This window comes from Emydura macquarii, unplaced genomic scaffold (genome assembly GCF_026122565.2).
Source record: "Emydura macquarii macquarii isolate MOO-44397 ecotype Brisbane River unplaced genomic scaffold, CSIRO-AGI_Emac_v2 contig_1253, whole genome shotgun sequence".
In the NCBI taxonomy this organism is placed as follows: domain Eukaryota; kingdom Metazoa; phylum Chordata; order Testudines; family Chelidae; genus Emydura; species Emydura macquarii.
In genome coordinates, this window is record NW_027131390.1 from 47295343 (window position 1) to 47317004 (window position 21662).

The 21662-nt window shown below is 42.0% G+C and overlaps 1 protein-coding gene across 1 annotated transcript in view; it reads left to right on the forward strand.

The window, feature by feature from the left end:
* The first annotated feature begins 7149 nt into the window (after nt 1–7149).
* Nucleotides 7150–21662, forward strand: part of ABCA12 (ATP binding cassette subfamily A member 12) — a 118362-nt gene continuing 103849 nt past the window's right edge. The window contains 2 exon segments of the mRNA XM_067549809.1: nt 7150–7218; nt 10139–10232. Of these exon segments, the coding sequence (XP_067405910.1) occupies nt 7150–7218; nt 10139–10232 (163 nt within the window).

Genomic DNA, 21662 nt, shown 5'->3' on the forward strand with positions numbered 1-21662 from the left:
ATCACGTTCCTCATTATTTGCACATCTCCACGGTCATAGGAACAGATTCTGCTTTTCACTCCTGTGATCAGAACTGGCAATTTGCACTTGAACCCAGAACTTCTGCTCTTCCACAGGTTACCCTCTTGGGTACCTCCCACAGGGTGTGTTTGCTGACTCAGTTCAAAAAGGGAGTAAGGATAGAAATTTGCTTGAGACAATTATTATCCCAATCACAGTGTTCTTTTTAAATAAGTGTTTGAGTGAATACCAAAAGGGAAAAAATAGTCTTATGCCTCAAATATGTTGGCAAAGTGCTGAATGATGAAGCCATATATTCATTCCCTTTCTACCTTGCCCCCCAGAGCAAATGTAACTATTTCTGGAATTTATTCAGCTCAAGACAGTAATGTAGTCAGTCAGATTTGTAAATGGCAATCGGACAAGAAGTTAGACATGCTTGAGCCTAACTCACATAGTTACACTTAGAGTTGTATTCCCAGAGTTAGAAAATGCTGTTGACGCACAGTCGCAAATGACACATTTCTACTCACAGCATAGAGTAGCTGGCAGCTGTGCACAGATTTGGGAAGTGGGGACTAGAGCTGGGTAACATCTTTTGGACAAAACAATTTTTTTTTAAATGAAAAACGTGGATTCAGGTTGACCAACAAAAATTCGAGAAATGTTTTGAACTCGTCAAATTGTTTCAGTCAGGGGGAAAAAAAATCTAAATATTTTTGTTTGGATTTTTGTATTTGAAATGAGATTTGGTTTTGAATTTCATTTCAGTTTCATTTAAAAAAGGCTAATAAATCCCCTCAAAGATGAAACAAAATGTTTGTATCAGTTCAAACCAAACATTTTATTTGCCCCCAAACTTTTTTTTAAACTTTTTCATGTTGCAAAATTTTCATTTCAGGTCAACCCAAAATAAATGTTTTCCCCAATTTTTCAATTTGACCAGAGAACCAAAAAAAAATCAGTTATTTGTCCAGCTCTAATGGGAACTTTTGATCCTTTTCCTGATTGCTATGCAAATGGCCATGGGTATGTTCTTTATTCTGTCTGTGCCTCTGTTTCCTGTTGTCCTGTCTGTTTACACTGTGAACTCCTCAGGGCTGGGATTGTTTCTATCACGATAGCCCTGCTGTCCTTTCAAAGTCTTTCTCTGGAGTATTTCCTTCACAGCTTCTGAAACCACACGGTCCCTTTCACAGCGTTCCTAACCTGTGCAGGGAAGATGCATTTCTTCTGCAGACATCAGTTCTGTCTTCGAGGTTTCAATGTCATTAGATTGTAGCTGCTCTGCTTCCCCTTCAAGTTGTTTCTGGCCATCAGGACTGGCTCCAAGGTAATTTTTAATTGTCATTTTGGCTTCGCAAATCATGAAGATGGCTCAAGTGTGCCAAAAATATCATGCCTTCGGCATGGGAATTGTTTGACCGCTACTTTAATTTTCCCTCCCCCACCTCACCCACGTCAGTTCCCAAATTTTCTAGTGAGAGGAGAAAAGGCCCATTGGCTCGGTGATAATAAAAGGAAGGGACAGGAAATGAGGATCAAGGTAGGCTTTGCATATTGAATTCACCTCTTTTTTTTCACCCCGTTCCACAACATTATTATAAAGTTCCCTTTTGTTTCAGCAAGTCTGAAATTTGGGTGTCTCAGTGACAATTGAACAAGCTAATTAAGCTATGCTAATAACTCATGGCTAATGTGTCCCTTCTGTTGCCCTATCCCATCCTAAAAAGACCTTCCGTTTTGCCAGCTAAACCAGACGAGCTTGGTCAGGCTGTCTGAGTTAGGGGGTGACTCATGGTGAGAGAGATTTGAGAGGAGAAGTAATGACCAAAATTGCATGCATGTTGCATGGGTAGTCAAGGTTGTAGTATGATTATTGTTAGACGGAAAAAAAGAAAGAAAAGAAAAATCCTGCAGCTTGTTCCACAGTGTTTAACTCTGCTTTCTTCCCCAGACCTGAAGAAGAAAGCTTTTACCTTCCACCAACAGAAGTTGGTCCAATAAAAGATATTTCCTCTCCCACCTTGTCTCTGTCATATCCTGGGACCAACACAGTGACAACAAAACTGCAAATAGTGTTTAACTTCTCCACTGCGTGGCTGGGGTTCTCTTCCCACTTAAAATACGTAGACGGCATCTTCCAAAGCCACAGTGGTGTTAGTATGTGTTGGAGTTATGTGTTATATGCTGTAGAGTTGGATGTAGAGTGTTGAAGGTTATGCTTTCATTTTAGTGTGTGTTTGACCATGTTGCCTTGTTTGATCAAATCCAGTTTCATTTATTGTTTTGTTAAGGACATCACAGAGCGTTGTGCTTGGACCCCTAGAAATTTAGATCTGCAGCTGGTATCAACCAACTGAGCATCTGGTCTGTTCTTTTGACGTCTTCTGGAGGAGGATTACATGGAACACTGAAAAATGTTAGGCTACAACTCAATATGATGGAAAACTGGGTTAGACTTTTTGTTAGCCCGCATACCACTTACCTTTAAGGGCAATGAAAACATTGGGGAACGCTAATGAATTCAGACACTGATCAAGGGCAATCAGGCTTTTTCTAATCACACCTACGACCAGGCTCTCTTCCCTGCAGCAAAAACATCAGAGAAATGAACAGGATCTCAAGGCCAGCCTGGTAATCCAGTGACATTGCAATGCATAGGACGTGTCCTAGCGAGGCTGGAGAACATACAGTGGAAGCTCATTTAGCCCTTGAGGCGGAATAATAATACTTTGCACTTACACAGCATCTTCCACCCCAGCACCTCAGCTTTCTTCACAAGCATTAATTAGTTAAGCAACACAGGACTGACATGTAGGCATTACTACTCCCAATTTAATAATGGGGAAATGGAGGCACAGAAGGGGTAAATTACTTGCCTAAAGTGAGATGGGACGTTTGTGACAGAGGCAGGAATAGACTCCTATATCTTCTGACTCCGAGGGTGGGGTAGGGGAAGGGGACCCTAATGATCATAGTGGGTTTATAATCATATTTGGTAAATCAATGGAGCTGGTTGGGAAATGTTTTTTTTTTTTTACCCATGGAAAATTACAAATTTTTTTGGTAAAAAAGAAATGAAAAGTACCAAAAACTGGGGAAAAAAACAAAAAAAAAGAAAAAAAAATTTGTCCAAACACTGTTGGAAAAAAATGAATTCCCAAATTACTGAATACCAGGGAAAAAATTGACCAAAAACGTAAATTTTTCAGTTTTTGTCTGAAAACTTTCTGGGATAGGGTTTTCCAGTGACAGATTGATAGTTTTCAAGGAAAGCTATTACTTTCTGCCAAAGTTTTCATCTGGTCAAAAGTAATTTTTCATCAAAAAAAAGTTTCAGGAGAAAATTTTCAACCAGACCTCTGGAAAATCTAAAGAGGAGGCTTTCACCTCCAGATATGACTGTCACCTAAATGTGTCACCGAATTCTGAGGATTTGGTCATCCTTACCCCAACTGGTTAGATAATGTTGACAAATGTATGCACAGTGCATGGTGAAGGCTAAGCTTATAAAGAATAATAACTTTACATTTAAACAGATTCTTCCATTGGAAAGGATCCCAAACTAGCTTTTGTATTGGCCCTCATGTGGGAGTCTTTATTGCAGCTCCATGTGGAGTAGAGCAAAGGGTACGTCTGCACTGCAAAAAAAATCTGGGGCAGCAAATCTCAGAGCCTGAGGCGCTGAGACTTGCTGGCGTGGGTTGTTTTTTGTTTTGCATTGTAGATAGACATAACCTTATGCACCAGATAGCCTGCACTAGTGACACAACACAACAGTTTTAGGAGGGGAAATGAAAAAAAATTGATTTTTTTCTCCAAGGGGTGCAGTCAGTTGAATTAAGAGACTTTTCTTGGAGTGTGGACACTGCAGATATTATTATTATTATTATTGTTTATTATTATAGGCACAGTGTCACATATGTCCAAAGCTTTGATAAGCTAAGTGCTCTGCTGATGTGAGAGCACTCCATGCTTAAAGGCAGTTAAGGCAGGAATTTAGACAATCGTTATCACATTGTTATTCCTGATATGGAGTCTGTAGTACTCATTATCTCAAAAGAAGAGTCCTCCTTGAAGTGGAAGGACTTGGCTGAGCTCTTGAGCTGCAAACTGGCTCCCTTTTGGGAAAGGGCAGATCCAGATTAGCCACAGTCTGAAGGTAGTTTTGATTGGCGCCAAGACCAGTTGACTGGGGTGAGTGATACCGAATGACATCTGCATATAACAAAGAATTGAATGTACTGGAGTTTAGGTAAACTAGCAGAATCCTACGGCAACTTGACATTCAAACTGTCTAGTTGGAAGCTGATGCAGAGTTGCTTTCTGGATTTCTGGCCTTGTGTATTATAAGGTGTGCTTTTATAAGGTGGTACAGCTGAGTTCTGTCGTCCGAAGTGTACACGTTTTAAAGCAATACAGATTAGGATTAATTATCCTGTGTCGACTCATTTCTCTCCTGGCAAGGAAACAACCCACTCCTGGAGTCCAAATCCAATCTAATCTACCAGTCCACTTCTACCGTACTCATCACCAGGATGAATGACACTGAGAGTAATTAACCATTGGAACAATTTGCCCAGGGTTGTGGTGGATTCTCCATCAATGACAGGTTTTCCTAAAAGATCTGCTCTAGGAATAATTTTGGGGAAGTTATCTGGCCTGTGTTATACAAGCAGTAAGACTAGACCAGTGTTTCTCAATTAAATTTGGCCACGGAACCCTTTTGAACTCCATAAATAATTGCGGAACCCCCCAAACTCCTAACAGTCTTCAAATGTCGAAATAAGCAAAGGTCAGCATTTCTCACTTAAATTACACTTACACTGGATACCCTCCACCGGAAAATCCAAGACATCTTCCCTTTTTCAGCGGCGCGGAGAACAGCTGCTCTCGGCGGCGCGGAGAACAGCTGCTCTCGGCGGCGGCGAACAGCAGATCAGCGGCGCGGAGAACAGCTGATCAGCAGCGCGGAGAACAACTGCTCGCGGAACCCTAACAGAGTTCCCACGGAACCCCAGGGTTCCACGGAACACCAATTGAGAAACATTGGACTAGATGATCACAGTGGTCTCCGCTGGCTGGAGGGGGGGGGGGTACTTCCTATGAAACTTCCTGACTGCTTCGAAACTCAGACAATACTGCATCACAGCTCTTTGAGTGTAGACCAGTTTGGAACTGTATTGCTGTCTAGTGGATGATTAGAAAGATGGACAGATGTCCTACTTCTAATCTGTTTCAGTTTTGTGTATCATCTTGCTCCCAGGATATGAGACATGGTGGATCAATAATATCTTTTATTGAACTGGTGAAAGAGACAAGCTTTTTAACTCTTTGAAGCTTGAAATCTTGTCTTTTTCCACCACCAGAAGAGACAAACTCTCTTATACTTCTAATCTAACAGATATGGAAGACTATCTTTTAATTCAAGATCTAGAAGCCTGTGGTTTTGAAGAGAAGGGCCTTTCATGGTTATGAATACTGTGTGAGGTTATCCACGTCATGTGGTGATGGGTATAGTATAAACATTTCAATAGATAGATGGGTCCTATTCCCAAATCCACATTTATTCAGCTCGCTAACAATCATAGCGACTTACATGTAAAATGTGGAGATGAACAAAACCGGATATGGTCTTGGTTTACATCTAGACTTGCTGTTGACACATAGACTTTGCAAAACTAAAACAAGAGATTTTTCAAATCCAGCTCCCATTGTGTCGCAAGCTCCGGACTTTAGGAGAATTCAGATAACTGTTTCTGAAATCTGATAATGGCCCAACTTTATTTCTAAACCTCACTGATTAGGTTATGGTTTTGATTGAGTAGGAGGGTGTGCGTGTGTGTCCCATTTTATCTGAATCCTCAAGATTCTGTAGTAAGAGAGATTTTAGGTCAAAGATTTTATGCTCAGCTTTTCTCTATTATGTGAACTTAGACTATAATAGGTAAGTCCTGCTGACTGTAGAACTGCACTGCTGTTCTTCCAACTCTTGACTGTTAAATTTAATTTGAGAATTAACTCAGTCTTACCAGATATGTATGTGTGCAGCTGTCCTCTTCTGCATGGAATCAGAGCGGCTCAGAGTCTCCAACCTGGCTGAGCTGTTGAACTATTCCATTAGCTCATCAAGTAGTGACCTGCATATTGGTTCCAAAATTAATAATTGTTTATACATGCTAGACGTGTGATATGAGGCGATGCTATCTATCTATCTATCTATCTAATTTTTCTACTTAGCTAGCTACTAGCATGAAAATTCAACAACAAAAAATGATGTTTAAATAACAGCAGAGATCTGAATGAACTTCAGAAAAGGCCCAATCCTGCAGCAAAATTTCCACTAAATTGCATCTGTCATATTGCGTTCAATGGGAGTTTTGCCTGAGTGAAGATTGTATGATTGAGCCTACAGGAAGAAGTCCAAGTTAGAAGTTTGAGCCATTGCATCAGTCCACGGTGGTTCAGTTTTACATGCAGTGGATGTATTTTTTCCATCCTTAACATTTTTATCTTAATTTCAGATTTAATAGAGAACCTCAAAGTATGTACAGCTAATTTGGCTTTAGCTAAGCAGAGAACGCACATGCTGCTCTTGCTGCTGCTATTTTTGACTCCCAGTCACTATGTGTATATTAAAGGAGGGGAGAGAAATATGACTGGTCATACGGGCCTGGCAAGCAGCCTACTTAAGAATTTTTTATGACACCTCTTTCTCAGGTGCAGTGTGTGGGCAGATAGGTAGTTTCATCAAGGCGTGTAGCAACGTCCGTAGAAGCATCTTGGAATGCCACCCATTTTATCACTCAGGGATTGAACAAAGCACAGTTAAGAGACACTGGATATTATAATTAACACAAGCCACTACAGGCTACTGCGTCTGTCTCCTCACCATTAGAAGAATAACCTGTTGAATTTGCTAGGAGCTATTGCAGACAGTGAAGAAGGGGAGCTAGATTTACTGGGAATACAGCAGCTACGAGTGGCTGAGGAGGCTGCTACAAAGCTATGCTGTGGGGAGGAGGTAGGGGCTCATACACTGGACACAGCAAGGCTGGTTGGGTCAGCACATAAATTTTTGCTTTTGGAGACAAAGAGGAGAGAGGCAGTGGCTTGTCGTCTGCTTTTGCTTGGGCTCTTCCAAGGATGGCTTCACTCTTTCAGCACTTGCGGATCCTGCTGTGGAAAAACTGGCTGAGCGTCAAGAGGCAACCTGTGAGTATGAAAATGAAACTGAAAAGGAGGAGACTCATTAAAATCTCCCGCTGCTGGAGGGGTGAGGAGGGGGAAAAGCAATGGAATGGAGGGAAGGCGAGTTCAATGTTGCTAAAACCTTTGTGAGCAAATGACAGGTGGAGAGAGAGGAGGAGAGGGTGGACATGAAATCTTGTATTCTTGCATCAGCTGAAGTCAAAGGCGGACACGCTGCTCCTCAGAAGGGTTTTTATTTCCCAAGAACAAGTCATCCTCTCCGGTGTTCGGGGGGCGGGGGGATGTGTGTGTGAATTCCAGCAGAGTCAAGTGGATGCCCCCGGGAATATGACCAGTGCTTTGTGTCACTGTGTGTCTGGGTGAGGCTTACCTCTGCATTTGGTATGAACGCTGATTTTTAATATGCAGCAGAATATTAGCAGGTACCCTGTTGTTCCAGTATAATTACACTCTAGCTATTGTGCTTGCATTCAGCGTCCAAAGGTCTGAATTGTCTATCCACATTTATTTCATTATAAAATGTCTGGGGTTGAACAAGATTCCCTGGCAGAAGGAGAAAGTGCTGGAGGCTAGTAGGAAGAGGAGTAATGTGTGAGGGTGAGGGAAAGGCCTGGTATAGTGGTAAAAAAGTAGTGGGTAAGCTCACCTAACCTAAACTCCGTATTCCCCAAATGAGAAATGGGAAAACTCCATTTACCCTTGACTACACTATGGGCAAAGGCCAAGATCAGTTCCATTTTCTAAAGTTTCCGGCCTCTCTGGGCCATCCTCACCCATTGTCAATGCCCTTAAAAGTCTGATCCTGTGTTGGGGCCTGATTCTGAGAGAACTCCCAGTGACATCAGTGGGAATGACAGGGTTTCAGTACCACTCAAGTTTAGGCCTGTGAAGAGCTGATACTTACTATGAATGAATGACTCCCATTTGAGATACTTTCCGTGATACTGAAGAACATAAGGATGATTAGCAAGGAGTGATTTCTCATTTCCACTGTGTGTGTTGAATGATGGGACGCTTAGGACTTGTTGCATGGCCGGTATAGTTATCACTAAATCCTGCCCTTAAAACCTAAATCCTGCCCACTAAAACCATGCAACCCCACTGAGCTTAATTCTCCTCTCAGTCACGTGGAGCAGCTTGAAATTCTTGAAGTGTTGAAGGAGTTTTAAAATAAAACTCAGGACAAATGTTGAATTGTTCAGGAATTCCTCCTCCCCACCCTGAGCTGGTTAAATATTTTGGAAAGCCAAACATGATTTTTTTTTTTTTTTTTTTTGGGGGGGGGGGGGATGTAGCCCCCTTCCCCTTCCTTTTTTAACTAGCTCTGGAGATGTGACTTTATATCATTGCAGCTCCATTACTTTCCCTAATGGAAGTAAGAGAAGAGTGAGGCCCAGAATATGAGTCTGTTTAGTGTATTTAGCATCTGTTAATTTGTATTTCTGCTCTAAATTCTATTTTATTGACATTTCTTGGCTAGGTAGGCTGATTTTGTACCTTTTTTTACATTGGAGGCAACCTCTTACTGCAATTGAAGCAGCTATATCAGCATTATCAAGCTGCTTGTCCTTTCTTGGTCTGGTTTGTATGTAATATACCACGTGGGCTTTTCTCTCAGGAGATGGTTTAAATGCTTGCTCATCACTGCTCTTGATGTGTAGAGAGAGAAGGTGGGCGAGGTAATATCTTTTATTGGACCAACTTTTGTTGGTGAGAGAGACTTGTAGTCACTTCTGATGTCTGTCTTTTTTACTTTTCCTTACATCGGGATTATTTTTTAGGTGTAGTCCCCTATATAAGCTATGCCTACAAAGGTGAAAGGGGGCAGTCAATTGTCATAGCTTCACTGAAGTCAGCTGAGGATCTGCCTCTAGGTCCCTATAAACCCCTATTTAGGCCATATAGGCACAAGACAATGGGAATCTCTTATCAGTTTGCTTCTGTAGAGTCTTCATTGCATTCTTCCATAGGACAGGCAAGGACAGACCGAAACCCTGAGAGGATCTAGGTTGTTCTGTGGTGGTCGGGGTCATAGTACAGAAACCCACTGGTTATGCACTGCCTTTTATCTCCCTCCAGCTGCACAAGTTGTACAAGGGGTGGTGGTGGGGAAACAGACATGTGAATCAAAGGATGGCTGTGGGGAGGGCTGGATAACCTGAGCCAAGAAAATCCATAAGCCCTTTACGTAGTGAGTTAACCCAGCAACTAAAAAGGTTAAATAAATTCTGTTACGCAGTGCAGGGCTTAGTAATAGTGCCATGGACTAGGTCAGTGGCTTTACGCTCAAGATGAACCTGGGCCCCATGTAGCTGCTGAATTCCTGTTAACTAGGAACCATCAAAAGGTGCTATTGTTGCAACTACTGTTCTTGTTTGGTGCTAAATCGAATTAAGTCAAGGGGAGATTTCTCTGGAAGTTGGTGAGCCTGGGGCCATTTTGCCTCCGAATTGTCAGGAACAAGGACTTGTCTATACAGATATACTCAGAATGCATTTCCTCCCGTGATGCACCCAGCAGAACTGCAGATCCTCCTCACCTTCTCATAAACAGCAGAGTCTATTTATCTACCATCAATTCTGATGCTGCTCCCACCACCTTAGGCCTACAATTACATGACAGGAGTTTGTTGGTAATACTGCGTGGGTGGGTGGGGGGGGTCACTATCATTCTCCCCACTTTACAAATGGGGAGGCTTAGAGCAGTGAAGAGATTTGCCCAAGCTAACCCAGCAGCAGAGCCGGGAGTAAAATCCAAGTCCCATGTCTGTGGTCTATCCACTAGGCCACACAGCCTCTCAAAACAAGACAACCACTATTTACACCATGTCATATGATACATACACAGTGGTACTTTTTAACCAAGTTCTGGTGTTCACCAATACAAGAAATATAACCAATATACCTTTATTATTGTTTTATAGCTTTGGTCATTCACCTTAATTTCCTGGCCTTTGGTTGTTTTTATAATCCTGGCTATTATTCGAATCAAATTCCCTCCAGAACCACAACCAAACTGTAAGTATCTGGAACATTTCTATATCTTTGGGATTTAGTTCCCATTTCAATGACTGATGTATTACTTTTAAGTAGTTGGTTACTTTACACATACAATTCTCTATAGTTTCCAGCTGAAATTTCCTTAGGTACAGAATGCTGCATAAAAAAAATGTCTGTGTTCATCTGAGGTTATTTTTTTATTAACAAGTCCTTCATATTAGCTTCATAGTTAGAAAGTGGGTTTACATAGATCCCCCATTGAGATCAGGGCCCCCAAATGGGGAGAGGAAAAAGGATACACTTTACTGGGGCCCAGAGGCCCTGGGGGTCCCAGTGCAGGCTGCAACCCCCATGGGTATGTCTGTGGGAGGGGACACATGTTACACATTTGTAATGGGCCCTAAAAATTTATGCGTGGGCCCTAGTTGAGATCTGCTCAGATACTATTGTAATGGGGGTGGGGTGGGGTGCGGGGGCATATAAACCCCGAGACAAATGAAGGGATAGAGGGCCGTATGAGACAATCCTATTCAGCAAAGAAAGTAAGTACAAAGCTCAGGGCCAGCACTCAAATCCACAAGGGTCGTTAGGCTTCTAACTTGCATTGAATTCAGAAGTTAGGAGCTTAAATACTTTTATGGATCTGGGCCATATCCTTAGCTGGTGTAAATTGGTGAAGGAGATGTGCCTCTTTACGCCACTTAAAGATCTGGTCCTAAATATATTCCATTTTGTTTGCACATAACCCGTGTTGCCAACTCTTGTGATTGTATTATAAGACTAGCGATATTTGCTTTTTGTTTTAAAGCCTCACCTCTGGGAGTCATGTGACTATATGCTCAGGTTTTAATTTTTGGAAAAAAGTAAGTTTTTAGCCCTCATAGTTGCACAGTGACATCCATTGCTGCTGGGAATCCAGGCAGCAGAGGGCCCCAAGGTGACTGCTGTGAGTTAAACAGGCCCTGAGGACTGATTAAGGGTGTGCCTGCATTGCAATCGGCGGCGTGATTGCAGCACAGGCTGTACAAACCCACCCAGGATCCTGGGCACGTATTTGAGTGGCTAGTCCGTGGTGCTATAGCTTCACTGCTATTGGTATTTAAGTTAACCAGTCAAAGCTAGCTCAGGTCTGTCTATGTTTGCTTCAGCCACACCTCTGACTATAGTGTAGACTTCCCTTCAGTCAGGGGCTGTTCCAGCCCCTGGAATAGCTTTCCTCTTGCATGCTGTGAATTCTGTGCTGTGCCTATTAGGGGAACTCGGATTAGGGGAACTTGGATTAGCTAACCTGCATTCAAATAGCAGTGAAGACCTAAAAACTCAGATTAGCAGCTCCAGTTCAACCCTAGACTCTCCCACGGGCTTTAACCTGAGCTGCTACTCAGAGTTAAAAGCTGAATTGCTGTGTCTTCACTGCTATTTTGATGTGAGTCAGCTTACCCAGGTCAAGAACACAGCTTTTTTTTGCAGTGTAAACATACCATAAGAGGCACAATGCTGAATCTCACACGGGAATGCTAAAGGCTCAGAAACCAGAATGTAAATAAATTAAAAAGAAAAAGGTTATTGTTTTTAAAATTTCATGGATTGTTCTGTGTGTGGGGGGGGGTTGGAGGGTAGACACATCTGACTCATGATCTTTGTGCACTTGACAATACTGGGTGTTAGTGGTAATAAAAACCTGTGAAATGTATCCCTCTGGGAGTGTGGTATTTACTCAAGCACTTTATCCAGTCCAGTTTTGAATGGCTCAAGCACAGTGTCAGACCGAGGTATCTACGCAGAAGGATCCAAACTCTGCCATTGTTGTTCTAGGTGCAGGCTGATGGCCGTTAAGTGAATTGCAGCTGTCAGGGGTCTATCTTCCCCCTGATGGAAGGGAATAGAAAAGCTCCTATTGTTGACGAGGGGTCTCTCTGATCACCAGTCATGCTATAGCTGGTATCCCAGCAAGGTGCCAGCACCAGTTCTGCTTTGCCTGCTCAACAGATGCTGCATACTTTTCTCTCTTGCACTTCCTGTTACCGGCTGATTCATTGTGGCCAGGCAGGCAGGACAGAGTGTGCCATAGAGCTTGCTGGGCAACTTGTTGATCCATACAAGGCTGAAGAGCCAGATGATTCAGGAGAGGGGGGGTGCAGTTGCGAAAGGTGAAGGCTGCATGGAGCGCGAGTTGGGAGAAGTAGAAGCTGAGGAAGGGAGTAATATGGGAATGGGGAGCTGTGGTGAAGGAAGAGTTCCCCTTTAGAGGAAAATAATGAGGAGGCTGGCTTGGGTGCAAGAACCTGCTGAGGGTGTGTCTGTCGGAGCTCTGGCATTTTGGTGACTCCAATGCCTGTTTCTGCTTAAGGAATGAACCTTCCCTTGCTTTCCTTCCACAATCTAAGGGAGATCCCCATGAAAAGGCTATTCGGATATGAAGAATGTAGGAGCGGCTGCCATACTGGGTCAGACAATGGTCCCTCTTGCCCTGTATCCTGCTCCAACAGTGGCTCGTATCAGAGCTTCAGGGGGTGAGCACAGAATTTTGGAGAGATCCACCCTGTCTTTCACTCATGACTTCTGGCAGTCATTTTAGGGTTGCCCTGAGCATGGGGCTGCATCCCTGGCCATCTTAGCTAATAGCCATTGATAGACCTATCCTCCATGAGCTTATCCAGGTCTCTTCTTGGACCTAGTTATACCCATGACAATGAGTTTCACTGGTTAATTGTGCGTTATGTGAAAAAGTACTACCTTTTATTTATATTAAACCTGCTGCCTATTAATTTCATCCCATGTTTCCTGGTGTTTGTATTGTGTGAAAGGGTAAAAAACGTTTCTATTCATTTTTTCCACACCATTCCGTAATTTTATAGACCTCTGTCAGATGCCCCGTTAGTCATCACTATTCTAAGCTGAACAGCAATCATTTTAGTCTCATCTCAGATGGAAGCCATTCTATACTGTTCATTGATCATCTTTGTTGCGCTTCTCTGAATCTTTTCCAGTTCCACTGTCTCCATGGATTTCTTTAGTGGCATTATATTTTCTGTCGTATTTTCTCTCCTTTTCCTATTCGTTCCTAACATTCTGTTAGCCTTTTTGACCACTGCTGCCCATTGAGTGGAAGTTTTCAGAGAACTATGCCCAGTGACTCTTTATCTCTTTCTTGGGTGGTAACAGCTAATTTCTTTTTTAATTAAAACACTCCTCACATTCCTAGGCAGATCTTCAATACAATGTCATTAAACATCTTGCCAGCTTCTGAATGATTTCTATTTGGAAGTTTTGGTTACCTGAAAAAAGCTTTATAAAATGTAGACTGGTTTTGTTCTTTAATTATAACCTAGTTTTGATACTTTGAAAAATTCTTGTCTTGCAAAGAAGACTTACATCATTTTCTTTTAAAGAGGCATTATTCTAACCTGCTATAAAGGGAAAAAGCTACAGAATCAGTCTTTTGAGATTTCTGACTTTAAAAACTAAAATAAAAAACTTATTATTAAAGTTAAAGAAGTGGACAAATAGGAAAAATGTAACTTTTTATGAAAAATTTGCCACATGTGCATATCTATTACTACAAAAAAAGTTAATTCAAATACATTTCCTATTACATCCACAACAATTGCCATTCACAAGTATTACCAAATGTCTTTGTCAGCAAATAACTTTAAAAACAGTATTTTTATGGAAAAGGAAGAATTGTCCAGTGGTTAGGCTCTAGCCTAGGACTTATGGCTTCAATTCCATTATCCCACTTCTTGTGTAATCTTGGTCTCTTTGTGCTTTAGTTCCCCTTCTGTAAAATGGGGATAATAGCACTTCTTTATCTCATCAGGCTATTGGGAGGACAAGTACACTAAAGATTGTGAAAGGCTCAAATACGATGATAATAGGAGCCATAGGAATACCTAAGATAAGTAGAGAAGTAACATCAATAGGTGTCTAAAAAAGTTGGCAAAAGTTCTTCACTGATTTTTTTTTAAATGTATATATAAATGCCTTTTTGACAAAAGAGAATTTTACACAAGAATGTCCATATAATTTTTCTTGTGTTTTCATTAAAAAACAATCCCAAAGCCACACTGAAACCTCAAAACCAAATATGTTCCCATTTTTGACAACTGAAAACCCTCAGTTTTTGGTTTTGAAACAAACAAAATAAAATCAGTCTTTGGTTTGAAATTGGAAAAATTCATTTTGGGGGTTTCAGTCTTTTTTTTATGAGAATCGGCAATGTTCTGGGAAAATTTTATTAAAAATATTCATTTTCTTTCTTTCTTTCTTATTTGTTAGTCTTTAAGGTGCTATGGACTCTTGTTGTTTTAATTTTCTTTGAATTTCTTGGTGGGAAATAAAATACTCTTTCTGACCAGCTCTGGTGCATAATTTTAAGAATACAGACACTAAGCATAGGCAAAGGAATTGTTTATAATCATGTAGTAATGGACAGATTAATACATGTAGCTAGCATAGTTAGGAAAGAGAATAAGCTGCAGAGAGAGAGAGAGAGAGCTTCTCAGGTGCCGACTTTCATATCCTTAAAGATTCGCACTGAAAAGCTCCGTCTAATAGCTAATCTTATCTAATCAGGCAGCATAAAAGTACCATGAGATCTGCAAGTATGTCCAGTCAAGATTAACACAGCTCAGATCTTAATATCAAATTCTCTATAGGACAGGCTCAGATGCCATTGATAGATCTGGAATAATTCAGTGACTAACATTCAATAAAGAATAAATAGATTGTGAGGTTCTGTGGGGCAGGGATTGTCTTTTTACTGTACATCTGTACAGTATCTAGCAAAGTGGGTCCTTGATCGAAGCCTCTAGCTGCAACAACAGTACAAATAATAATAATAATATAATAATTAATATGCTGTTCCTAGATAATTCAAAACCAGAAAAGGAGCTGAAATGTATCAGGTACATTGTTTGCTATGCCTAATAAAATATTCACTCTTGTAGTGCAAAAATTAACTAGTCTGTACGGTGACTATGGAAAAAACATCACTCTGCACCATACAAGCTACCCAGATGGTTCTACAGGTCATGGGAATGTGTGCAAGATAGAATCTATCCCTAAGGGCTCAACCCACTCAGTCTGCCAAGAAGCATAAATTAAACTCCTAGCCCTGACTGGCACTTGCCCTACCCCACCACACCTTTCTATTCCTCTTCTCCTCCTTTTTATTCTACTCCTTCGCTTTCCTTTCTGTTGCCTTCTCACCTCTTTGTATTCTCAATAGATGTTCTCCCTAGGAGACTGATCTCCGTCTTCTATGCAGTGCACGATGTCTTGAAAACAATGCCCAGATTCAGACAGCTGTTTGAGATTCTTACTTAGCTGCCCATTTATGATGCACCCGTCGCTGTAATGCCAAGTACAAGAACTGGTAGAAGCATCATTGCTCTCCAGTTAGACCATAATCTCCACTCTTCCAGTGACAGGTACTTTCTGAGGAATCGTGCTGGCTACAGTTTACAAAGGAGATGTCACTGGATTGATTCACAGCCTGCTTCACATAGCGAAGGCCTATGCACAGAGCAGAACCATCCACTGCATTCTTAATGTGACAGGAATGTACCCCATTTCTGCCCAGAAGGTATTCCTCAGGTGAGGGCCCTCCATGAAGAATGCTTTCCTCCCTACCCATGAAGGCTTTGCCCTAGTTCCCATCCGTCAGCCTGACCCTTTTCTTGACTTGGGGGTAGGGTGCAGGGCAGAGAGAAAGGTGATCCCAGCAGTAGCCAAGTCTAAATAAGCTCTAGGTATCATTATTACTATTATAACCCACAAAATTATAATAATACCTACCTCTTATATACCACTTTTCAACAGCATAATAATAAATATGAACAGTAATGTAATAAGGCTTAGTACTTCTCCTGCAGGGCAATCACCACCACTCAAAGTTTTATAACTGGCATTTACAACACCCCTGTGAAATAGCTTGGCCAGTTATCCCCAATTTGCTGATGAGGTAATTATTATTACTCTGTAAAGCTCCCACTATTTCTTTGTTCCACCTCCCTGGAATGTCCTTTTTGTACTGAATTCATAAATTTCATTCAAATATTTCTCTCGCTGGTCTTTGATCCTAATCTGTTTTTTTTTTTGTTTTTTTTAACACTGCCATTTACACTACATTGGATATTATCCCCTATTCTGCCCTCTTCTCTGATTGGTTTACATACTGCTCAGAAGAGGGTCTGAAAAACTAATCTCATTCAAAATCAAGTGAAAGTTTGAAACCCTTTATGTTAGGGCAGGCTAGTAGTTAGGCAATGCTAGTTAGCCTATCCCTATAAGGATGGAGTTGTTGCAGTCTTTCCAGGGCTAACCTTATGATTTGAGAGAAGAATGCCAGAGAGAAGAAATGGGCAATAAAAGGCCTGCTTCTTTGATTCCACTGTCCGAGGGAGGACTCTGTTGCAACATAACACTATTTTATTTCCTAGAATCCAGAATCCCAGCACACCCAAGAACACAAAAACAGAGAGAGACAAAGCAGGCTGCTCCTATGGCAGAGTGGCACAACTTACCTCACCTTGCTCTATGCTGGCTTTTTTGCAGACTGGCATCTGAGGACCCTGGTTGCACGCTTTCCTACAGAGTCCCCTAGCCTGCCAGACAGAAAACCTTACATTTTAAGAAATGGCTTGCAATTTTAACCCAATTTTCAATACACCATATGATCCAACTGTAGTAGGGAGATATCTGAGGGCATGTCTACTGGGGACACTCAAGACCGTGAAGACGAACTGATTAAAAGTGTGACGTTAAAGTGCATTAAACCCTGTGTGGATGCTTTCATACAGAACTAAAGTGGCCTTAATGTGCTTTAGCTTAAATGAGGGCATGTCTACGCTGTGGTGCTATGGCGACGGAGCTACGTCACTTCACCTATGCTGCTATAGCACCATAGTGTAGACACTTCCTACAGTGAGAGAAGGGGATTATCCATCACTGTAGGTAATTCACCTCTCTAAACAGCAATACTAGGTTGCCAGAAAACATACTTTTGTTGACCTAGTTGTGTTTACATCCAAGTAACATAGCTACATTGACCTAACTTTTAAATGTAAAGCAGGCCTCCCATGAGACAAGCCCTGAGGATAAATTGCTTCTTCCATAGCCTATTGGGCAGTGGGTGAATACCCCCTCTTATCCCAGCTGAGATTGTGAAGGATCAGGCCAGATGATTAGTTCAACATCACAAGGCCACAAATTGTGTGTTATCTCATTGTTTGTGCTGAAAGCCAGTCTCGAGTCTGACCTCTGCCCGACACATTTTTATTGAAACGTATAAAGTGGGAGAAACGTCCTACTGTGAGCAAGGACCAGGGGCAGATGCTGAAAGCCCGCTGAGTGTAGAATCCCCATTAGTCTCGGAGAGGAATTCTGCTTGCAAGATTGAGTTCTAAATTAGTAACTCAAGAGATAGATAATGAGGCATGAGATCATGATTATTCAGATTAAGATTGGAAAACGCTAAGCCTCAGTTTTGAAGCAGAGATTGTGCAATTTGTTTGTGGCTCGTAAGTCAGGATTTATAGAGAGTCCTACTTGTGTACAACCAGAAGCAGACCATGAACCCTTGTACATATATTATAATTTTGTAATGATAGGAATTAAAAAAGCCCTGCACAGTTTCACTTTGGGGACAGGAAGAGAGAAAAAAGAACCACGTGTGACAGATGCTAGTCGCTGAGAGTGTCTGGAAAGCTCTCAACTACTACAGTGATGATGATCATATACAAACATGAACAGAATGGATCCTGCAAGGTGATGAGCATCTTCAACTCCCATTGGTTTCAAGGGTGGCCCAGGGGAAACCTGTGCTACCAATTCAGCATCATTCATGGGGTGAAATCCTGTCTCACTGAAATCTGCAGCAAAACTCCCATTGACATCAGCAAAACTCCCATTGACATTAGCAGAGCCAGGATTTCAGCCAGGATTCCTAAATTAGCTTGTAAAATGAGCTAGGGTATGACCCTGTGTTTAATTTTAAGCGCATGAATAGAAGTCAATAGGATCAAGCATGTGTTTAAAACGAAGCAGGTGCTTGAAAGCTTTCCTGGATATGGGACATACTGGCAGGACCTGCAGTGCTTTGTGTTCCTGTCTGTATTTTTAAGCTTTTTTAAAAAGTTACATTTTCTATCACTTTTAAATAAACGAGACTTTAAAAAAAAATCTTGTGACACAGGCAGAAAGAATCTTTGCCCCTGTGCAAAGCAGACAACAAGCACTCTGAAGGCCAGCATGCAGAAAAGTCTGTAGCAGCTACCTAAGCAGACCAGGTGGCTATCTGTTGCACCCAGGGATGTGTCTGTCTTAGGATCAGTTGGCGGGATAGGTTCCTTAAGACCACCTTTGCTCTCTGCCATAGTTCCCGTGCCTAGCACAATTCAGCTGAACCTTAGAAATGGGAGTGGTATATTTTAGAAGCCTTCTTTTGAGTTTTTCAGAATCTTAAACCTTGTTCTCTCTCTAAAGAATGTGGCCACCCCCTAGCTCAGAGCTCATTGATTCTGTAGGTTTCCCATTCTCCTTGCTGATACAAACCTGTTGTGCAGGGACTGCTGGTATAGCTGAGCCTTTGCCTCTCTGTAGGACATGCTGCTAATTTGTATCTGTTGTGATGGTGACTATGGCTATGTGGAGACCTGCCCATTAGGAACTGGACTGAGATCACCACAATGAATGGTTTTGTAGGCAGCTACTAGCTGAATGTAAGCTCAGGGAGCAGACCAAGTGGGCGTCAGCTGGCCGCAGAAGGTACCGATCTCATAGCTGTGAAAATGAATGGGAAAAGCCTTAGCGTGGGATTCTCCAAAGCAGTCAGAACTGGCCTGACTCAGCTCCCACTGAAATCAATGGTAAGACTCTTATCAACGGGTAACGCCTGCCCATCTCTCCTGGACCAAGTTCAGTCTTGACTTTTGGAGAGATGCCAACACCGCTATTGTCAGTATGTCACAACGCACCATGCTGCTGGTGGCAGAGACGAGCTGGTAAACATGTTTAATGTTTTCCTGTATTCCCAGTATAATATCTTATAACCAGATTCACAGCGCTAGGGGTGGACCAGCCAGTTAGTGGGACATTTGGCAGATAATTCTGAAATTGTTTGACTTTTTTTTAATACATATTTGGTATTAGAGCCACATTTGGTGAGACGACTCTTAAGTCAATAGTCTTTAATAGGCCACGGAGTTGCTGCTAGAGCAGAACTGGTCCATATTTTGACATGTTGATCGTGTGGGGTAATGTCTCATCACTCGATGTAAATAAAGGAGGGATAAGCACGTGAGTTTTGGGTAATATAAGAACACTCTCAATCTCCTACCCAGGACGAGATTCAGATATTTTCTGAGGATTGAAGGTGTTCATTTAACTTTCTCCTCATTTTTGTGCACCTCAGTATGTTTTCATTCCGACTGAAGTCTGCTCCAAGGCCCTGGATATGAAAACACCAAACTTGAGGGAATTTTGGATCTGGGTCTTATTTAGTGTCTGGCCCTCATGCTTGTAAGGGATCAAATCGAAACCTCCTATTCATACTGGTGCTTTTAGCTGAATAGTTGCCCTTAATTTGGAAAGGTTCAGATCTTGACTCATCTGGCTCAGTTGATGTTACCTAGCTGACACTAGAGATGGGTATATAGATTCAGATAAAATAAGGATTTTGATCCCATTCCACTACTATTGAAAAACCTCACACCAAATCTCTTTTTGGATGTTTTACTTTTCTTTCACTATATTTCACTCTCCCCACTGCCCTTTCAGCTGGATGTGAAAGTGCCAAAATAAAACGAGAGAGGCTCTTCTTGTACAATGTCCAACCCAGCTGGAAGCAGATGAATCTTGTTTGTGCAGAGCCAAGATGTCAGGATTCCTTGGCTAAGGTCTGGAGAAGCATCCATTGATGGGCAAATTTAAGAACAAAGCTTCCCTGTTTTTCTTTAGCTTTGCCAGTTACAGTCTATTACATCTTAGGATGTCAGGCCTGGAGGTTAATAGTTGCATTCTAGGCTTAGTTTTATCAAATTATTCTTCATAATAAAGTTTTAGTCACCAATCAAAGAGATAAACATGGAGCCAGGGAAAGACTGGGGAGTTCTGAGCAGTTTCAGGTCTTAAAATCTTCTAAGGAAGATGGCAAAAGTACCAGTGGAACTCTATAGTGAGAGAACTGTGTCACCTTAAAGACTAACAAATTTATTTGGGCATAAGCTTCCGTTAGCAGAAACCCACTTTGTCGGATGAATACGGAACTCTGTATCTGGTAAAAAGGAATAAGACAGTAACTACTGCCATGGTAGGGGGAAGGAAGAAGGTGAACAATAATAATTCAACAGGCTAAGAAGAAGCACATAATGCAGCAGTCTGAATTAAAAGCTATATATAACCCAAGAGACGTGCAAATCAGCAAAAATGGACTAGTTGGGACACCTGTTAAGTTAAGTGATTTAAGTTAGTGATTTCGAACCTAACATTGTACGGAGGACCTGCCATGGGCCTGTTGGGGGAATGCGTGAGCATAGCAGCTGCACGCCACATTCCAACTGTTCTGGGCCACAGCACAGCCCTGAGTGGCACCTAGCCCTGCGGCTGCTGTAACTTATCTGGGGAGCGGCTGCAAGTCCAGGAGGTGCAAAAACAGCTTCCAGGCACCTTTTGCTTTCCTCTCCCCATTTCTACACCAAGGTCCAGTGTCGTGGCCTGGCCTTTAAGGGACCAGATCAGCAATGGCCCACATCAGGAATAGCACACACCAGGAAAAACAAGCGGTTGGAGTCTATTTGTTGCAACCTCCAGCAATGGCATAAAGTGGGTAGAATGCAGCCCTATGCTGGTGTCAATCACCATCCTGGCTGACATGCTGGGAATTGAACTAGGAACCTGCAGAGCTGGTATGAGCTGCTGCAGCCTGAGTTAAAGGGCCTTGGGCCTCTGTAGGTGGTGACTGTGCAACTCATATCCTATGTGAATTGGCACAGCACAGTCTGGTAATGCACACTCATCAAAGGGTTACCCTGGCAGATGAAAATGCAGGTCCTGCAATGCAAGGAAAACTTCCTCTTCAGCGTCACTCGTTTCATTGTATTTATCCGATTGACTCAGAGATGTAAATTTTGAGTGTTTGGGACATAGCTAACATTGACGGTACTGCCAGGACCATTCACATCATCGATTTAGCTTCGCAGGCCTTGCTGACCGCTGATATACTCCATAGGTCTGATGCTAGCCCATAAAAGAGCTGGAGAGAACGTGGTGACCACACCAGGGAATGGTGTTACCGGTCATCTGTTGTGGTTAAAGGGCAAGCTAATCAGCTGCGGCTACAATACACACAGAGTTTCCAGGCAGCTGGCTCATGTCCGTATAAGAAATAAAAGCAGCTGTCTTTGCCAGGTGTTTTTATTATTTGTACATCTCTCCTTATATGTTGTG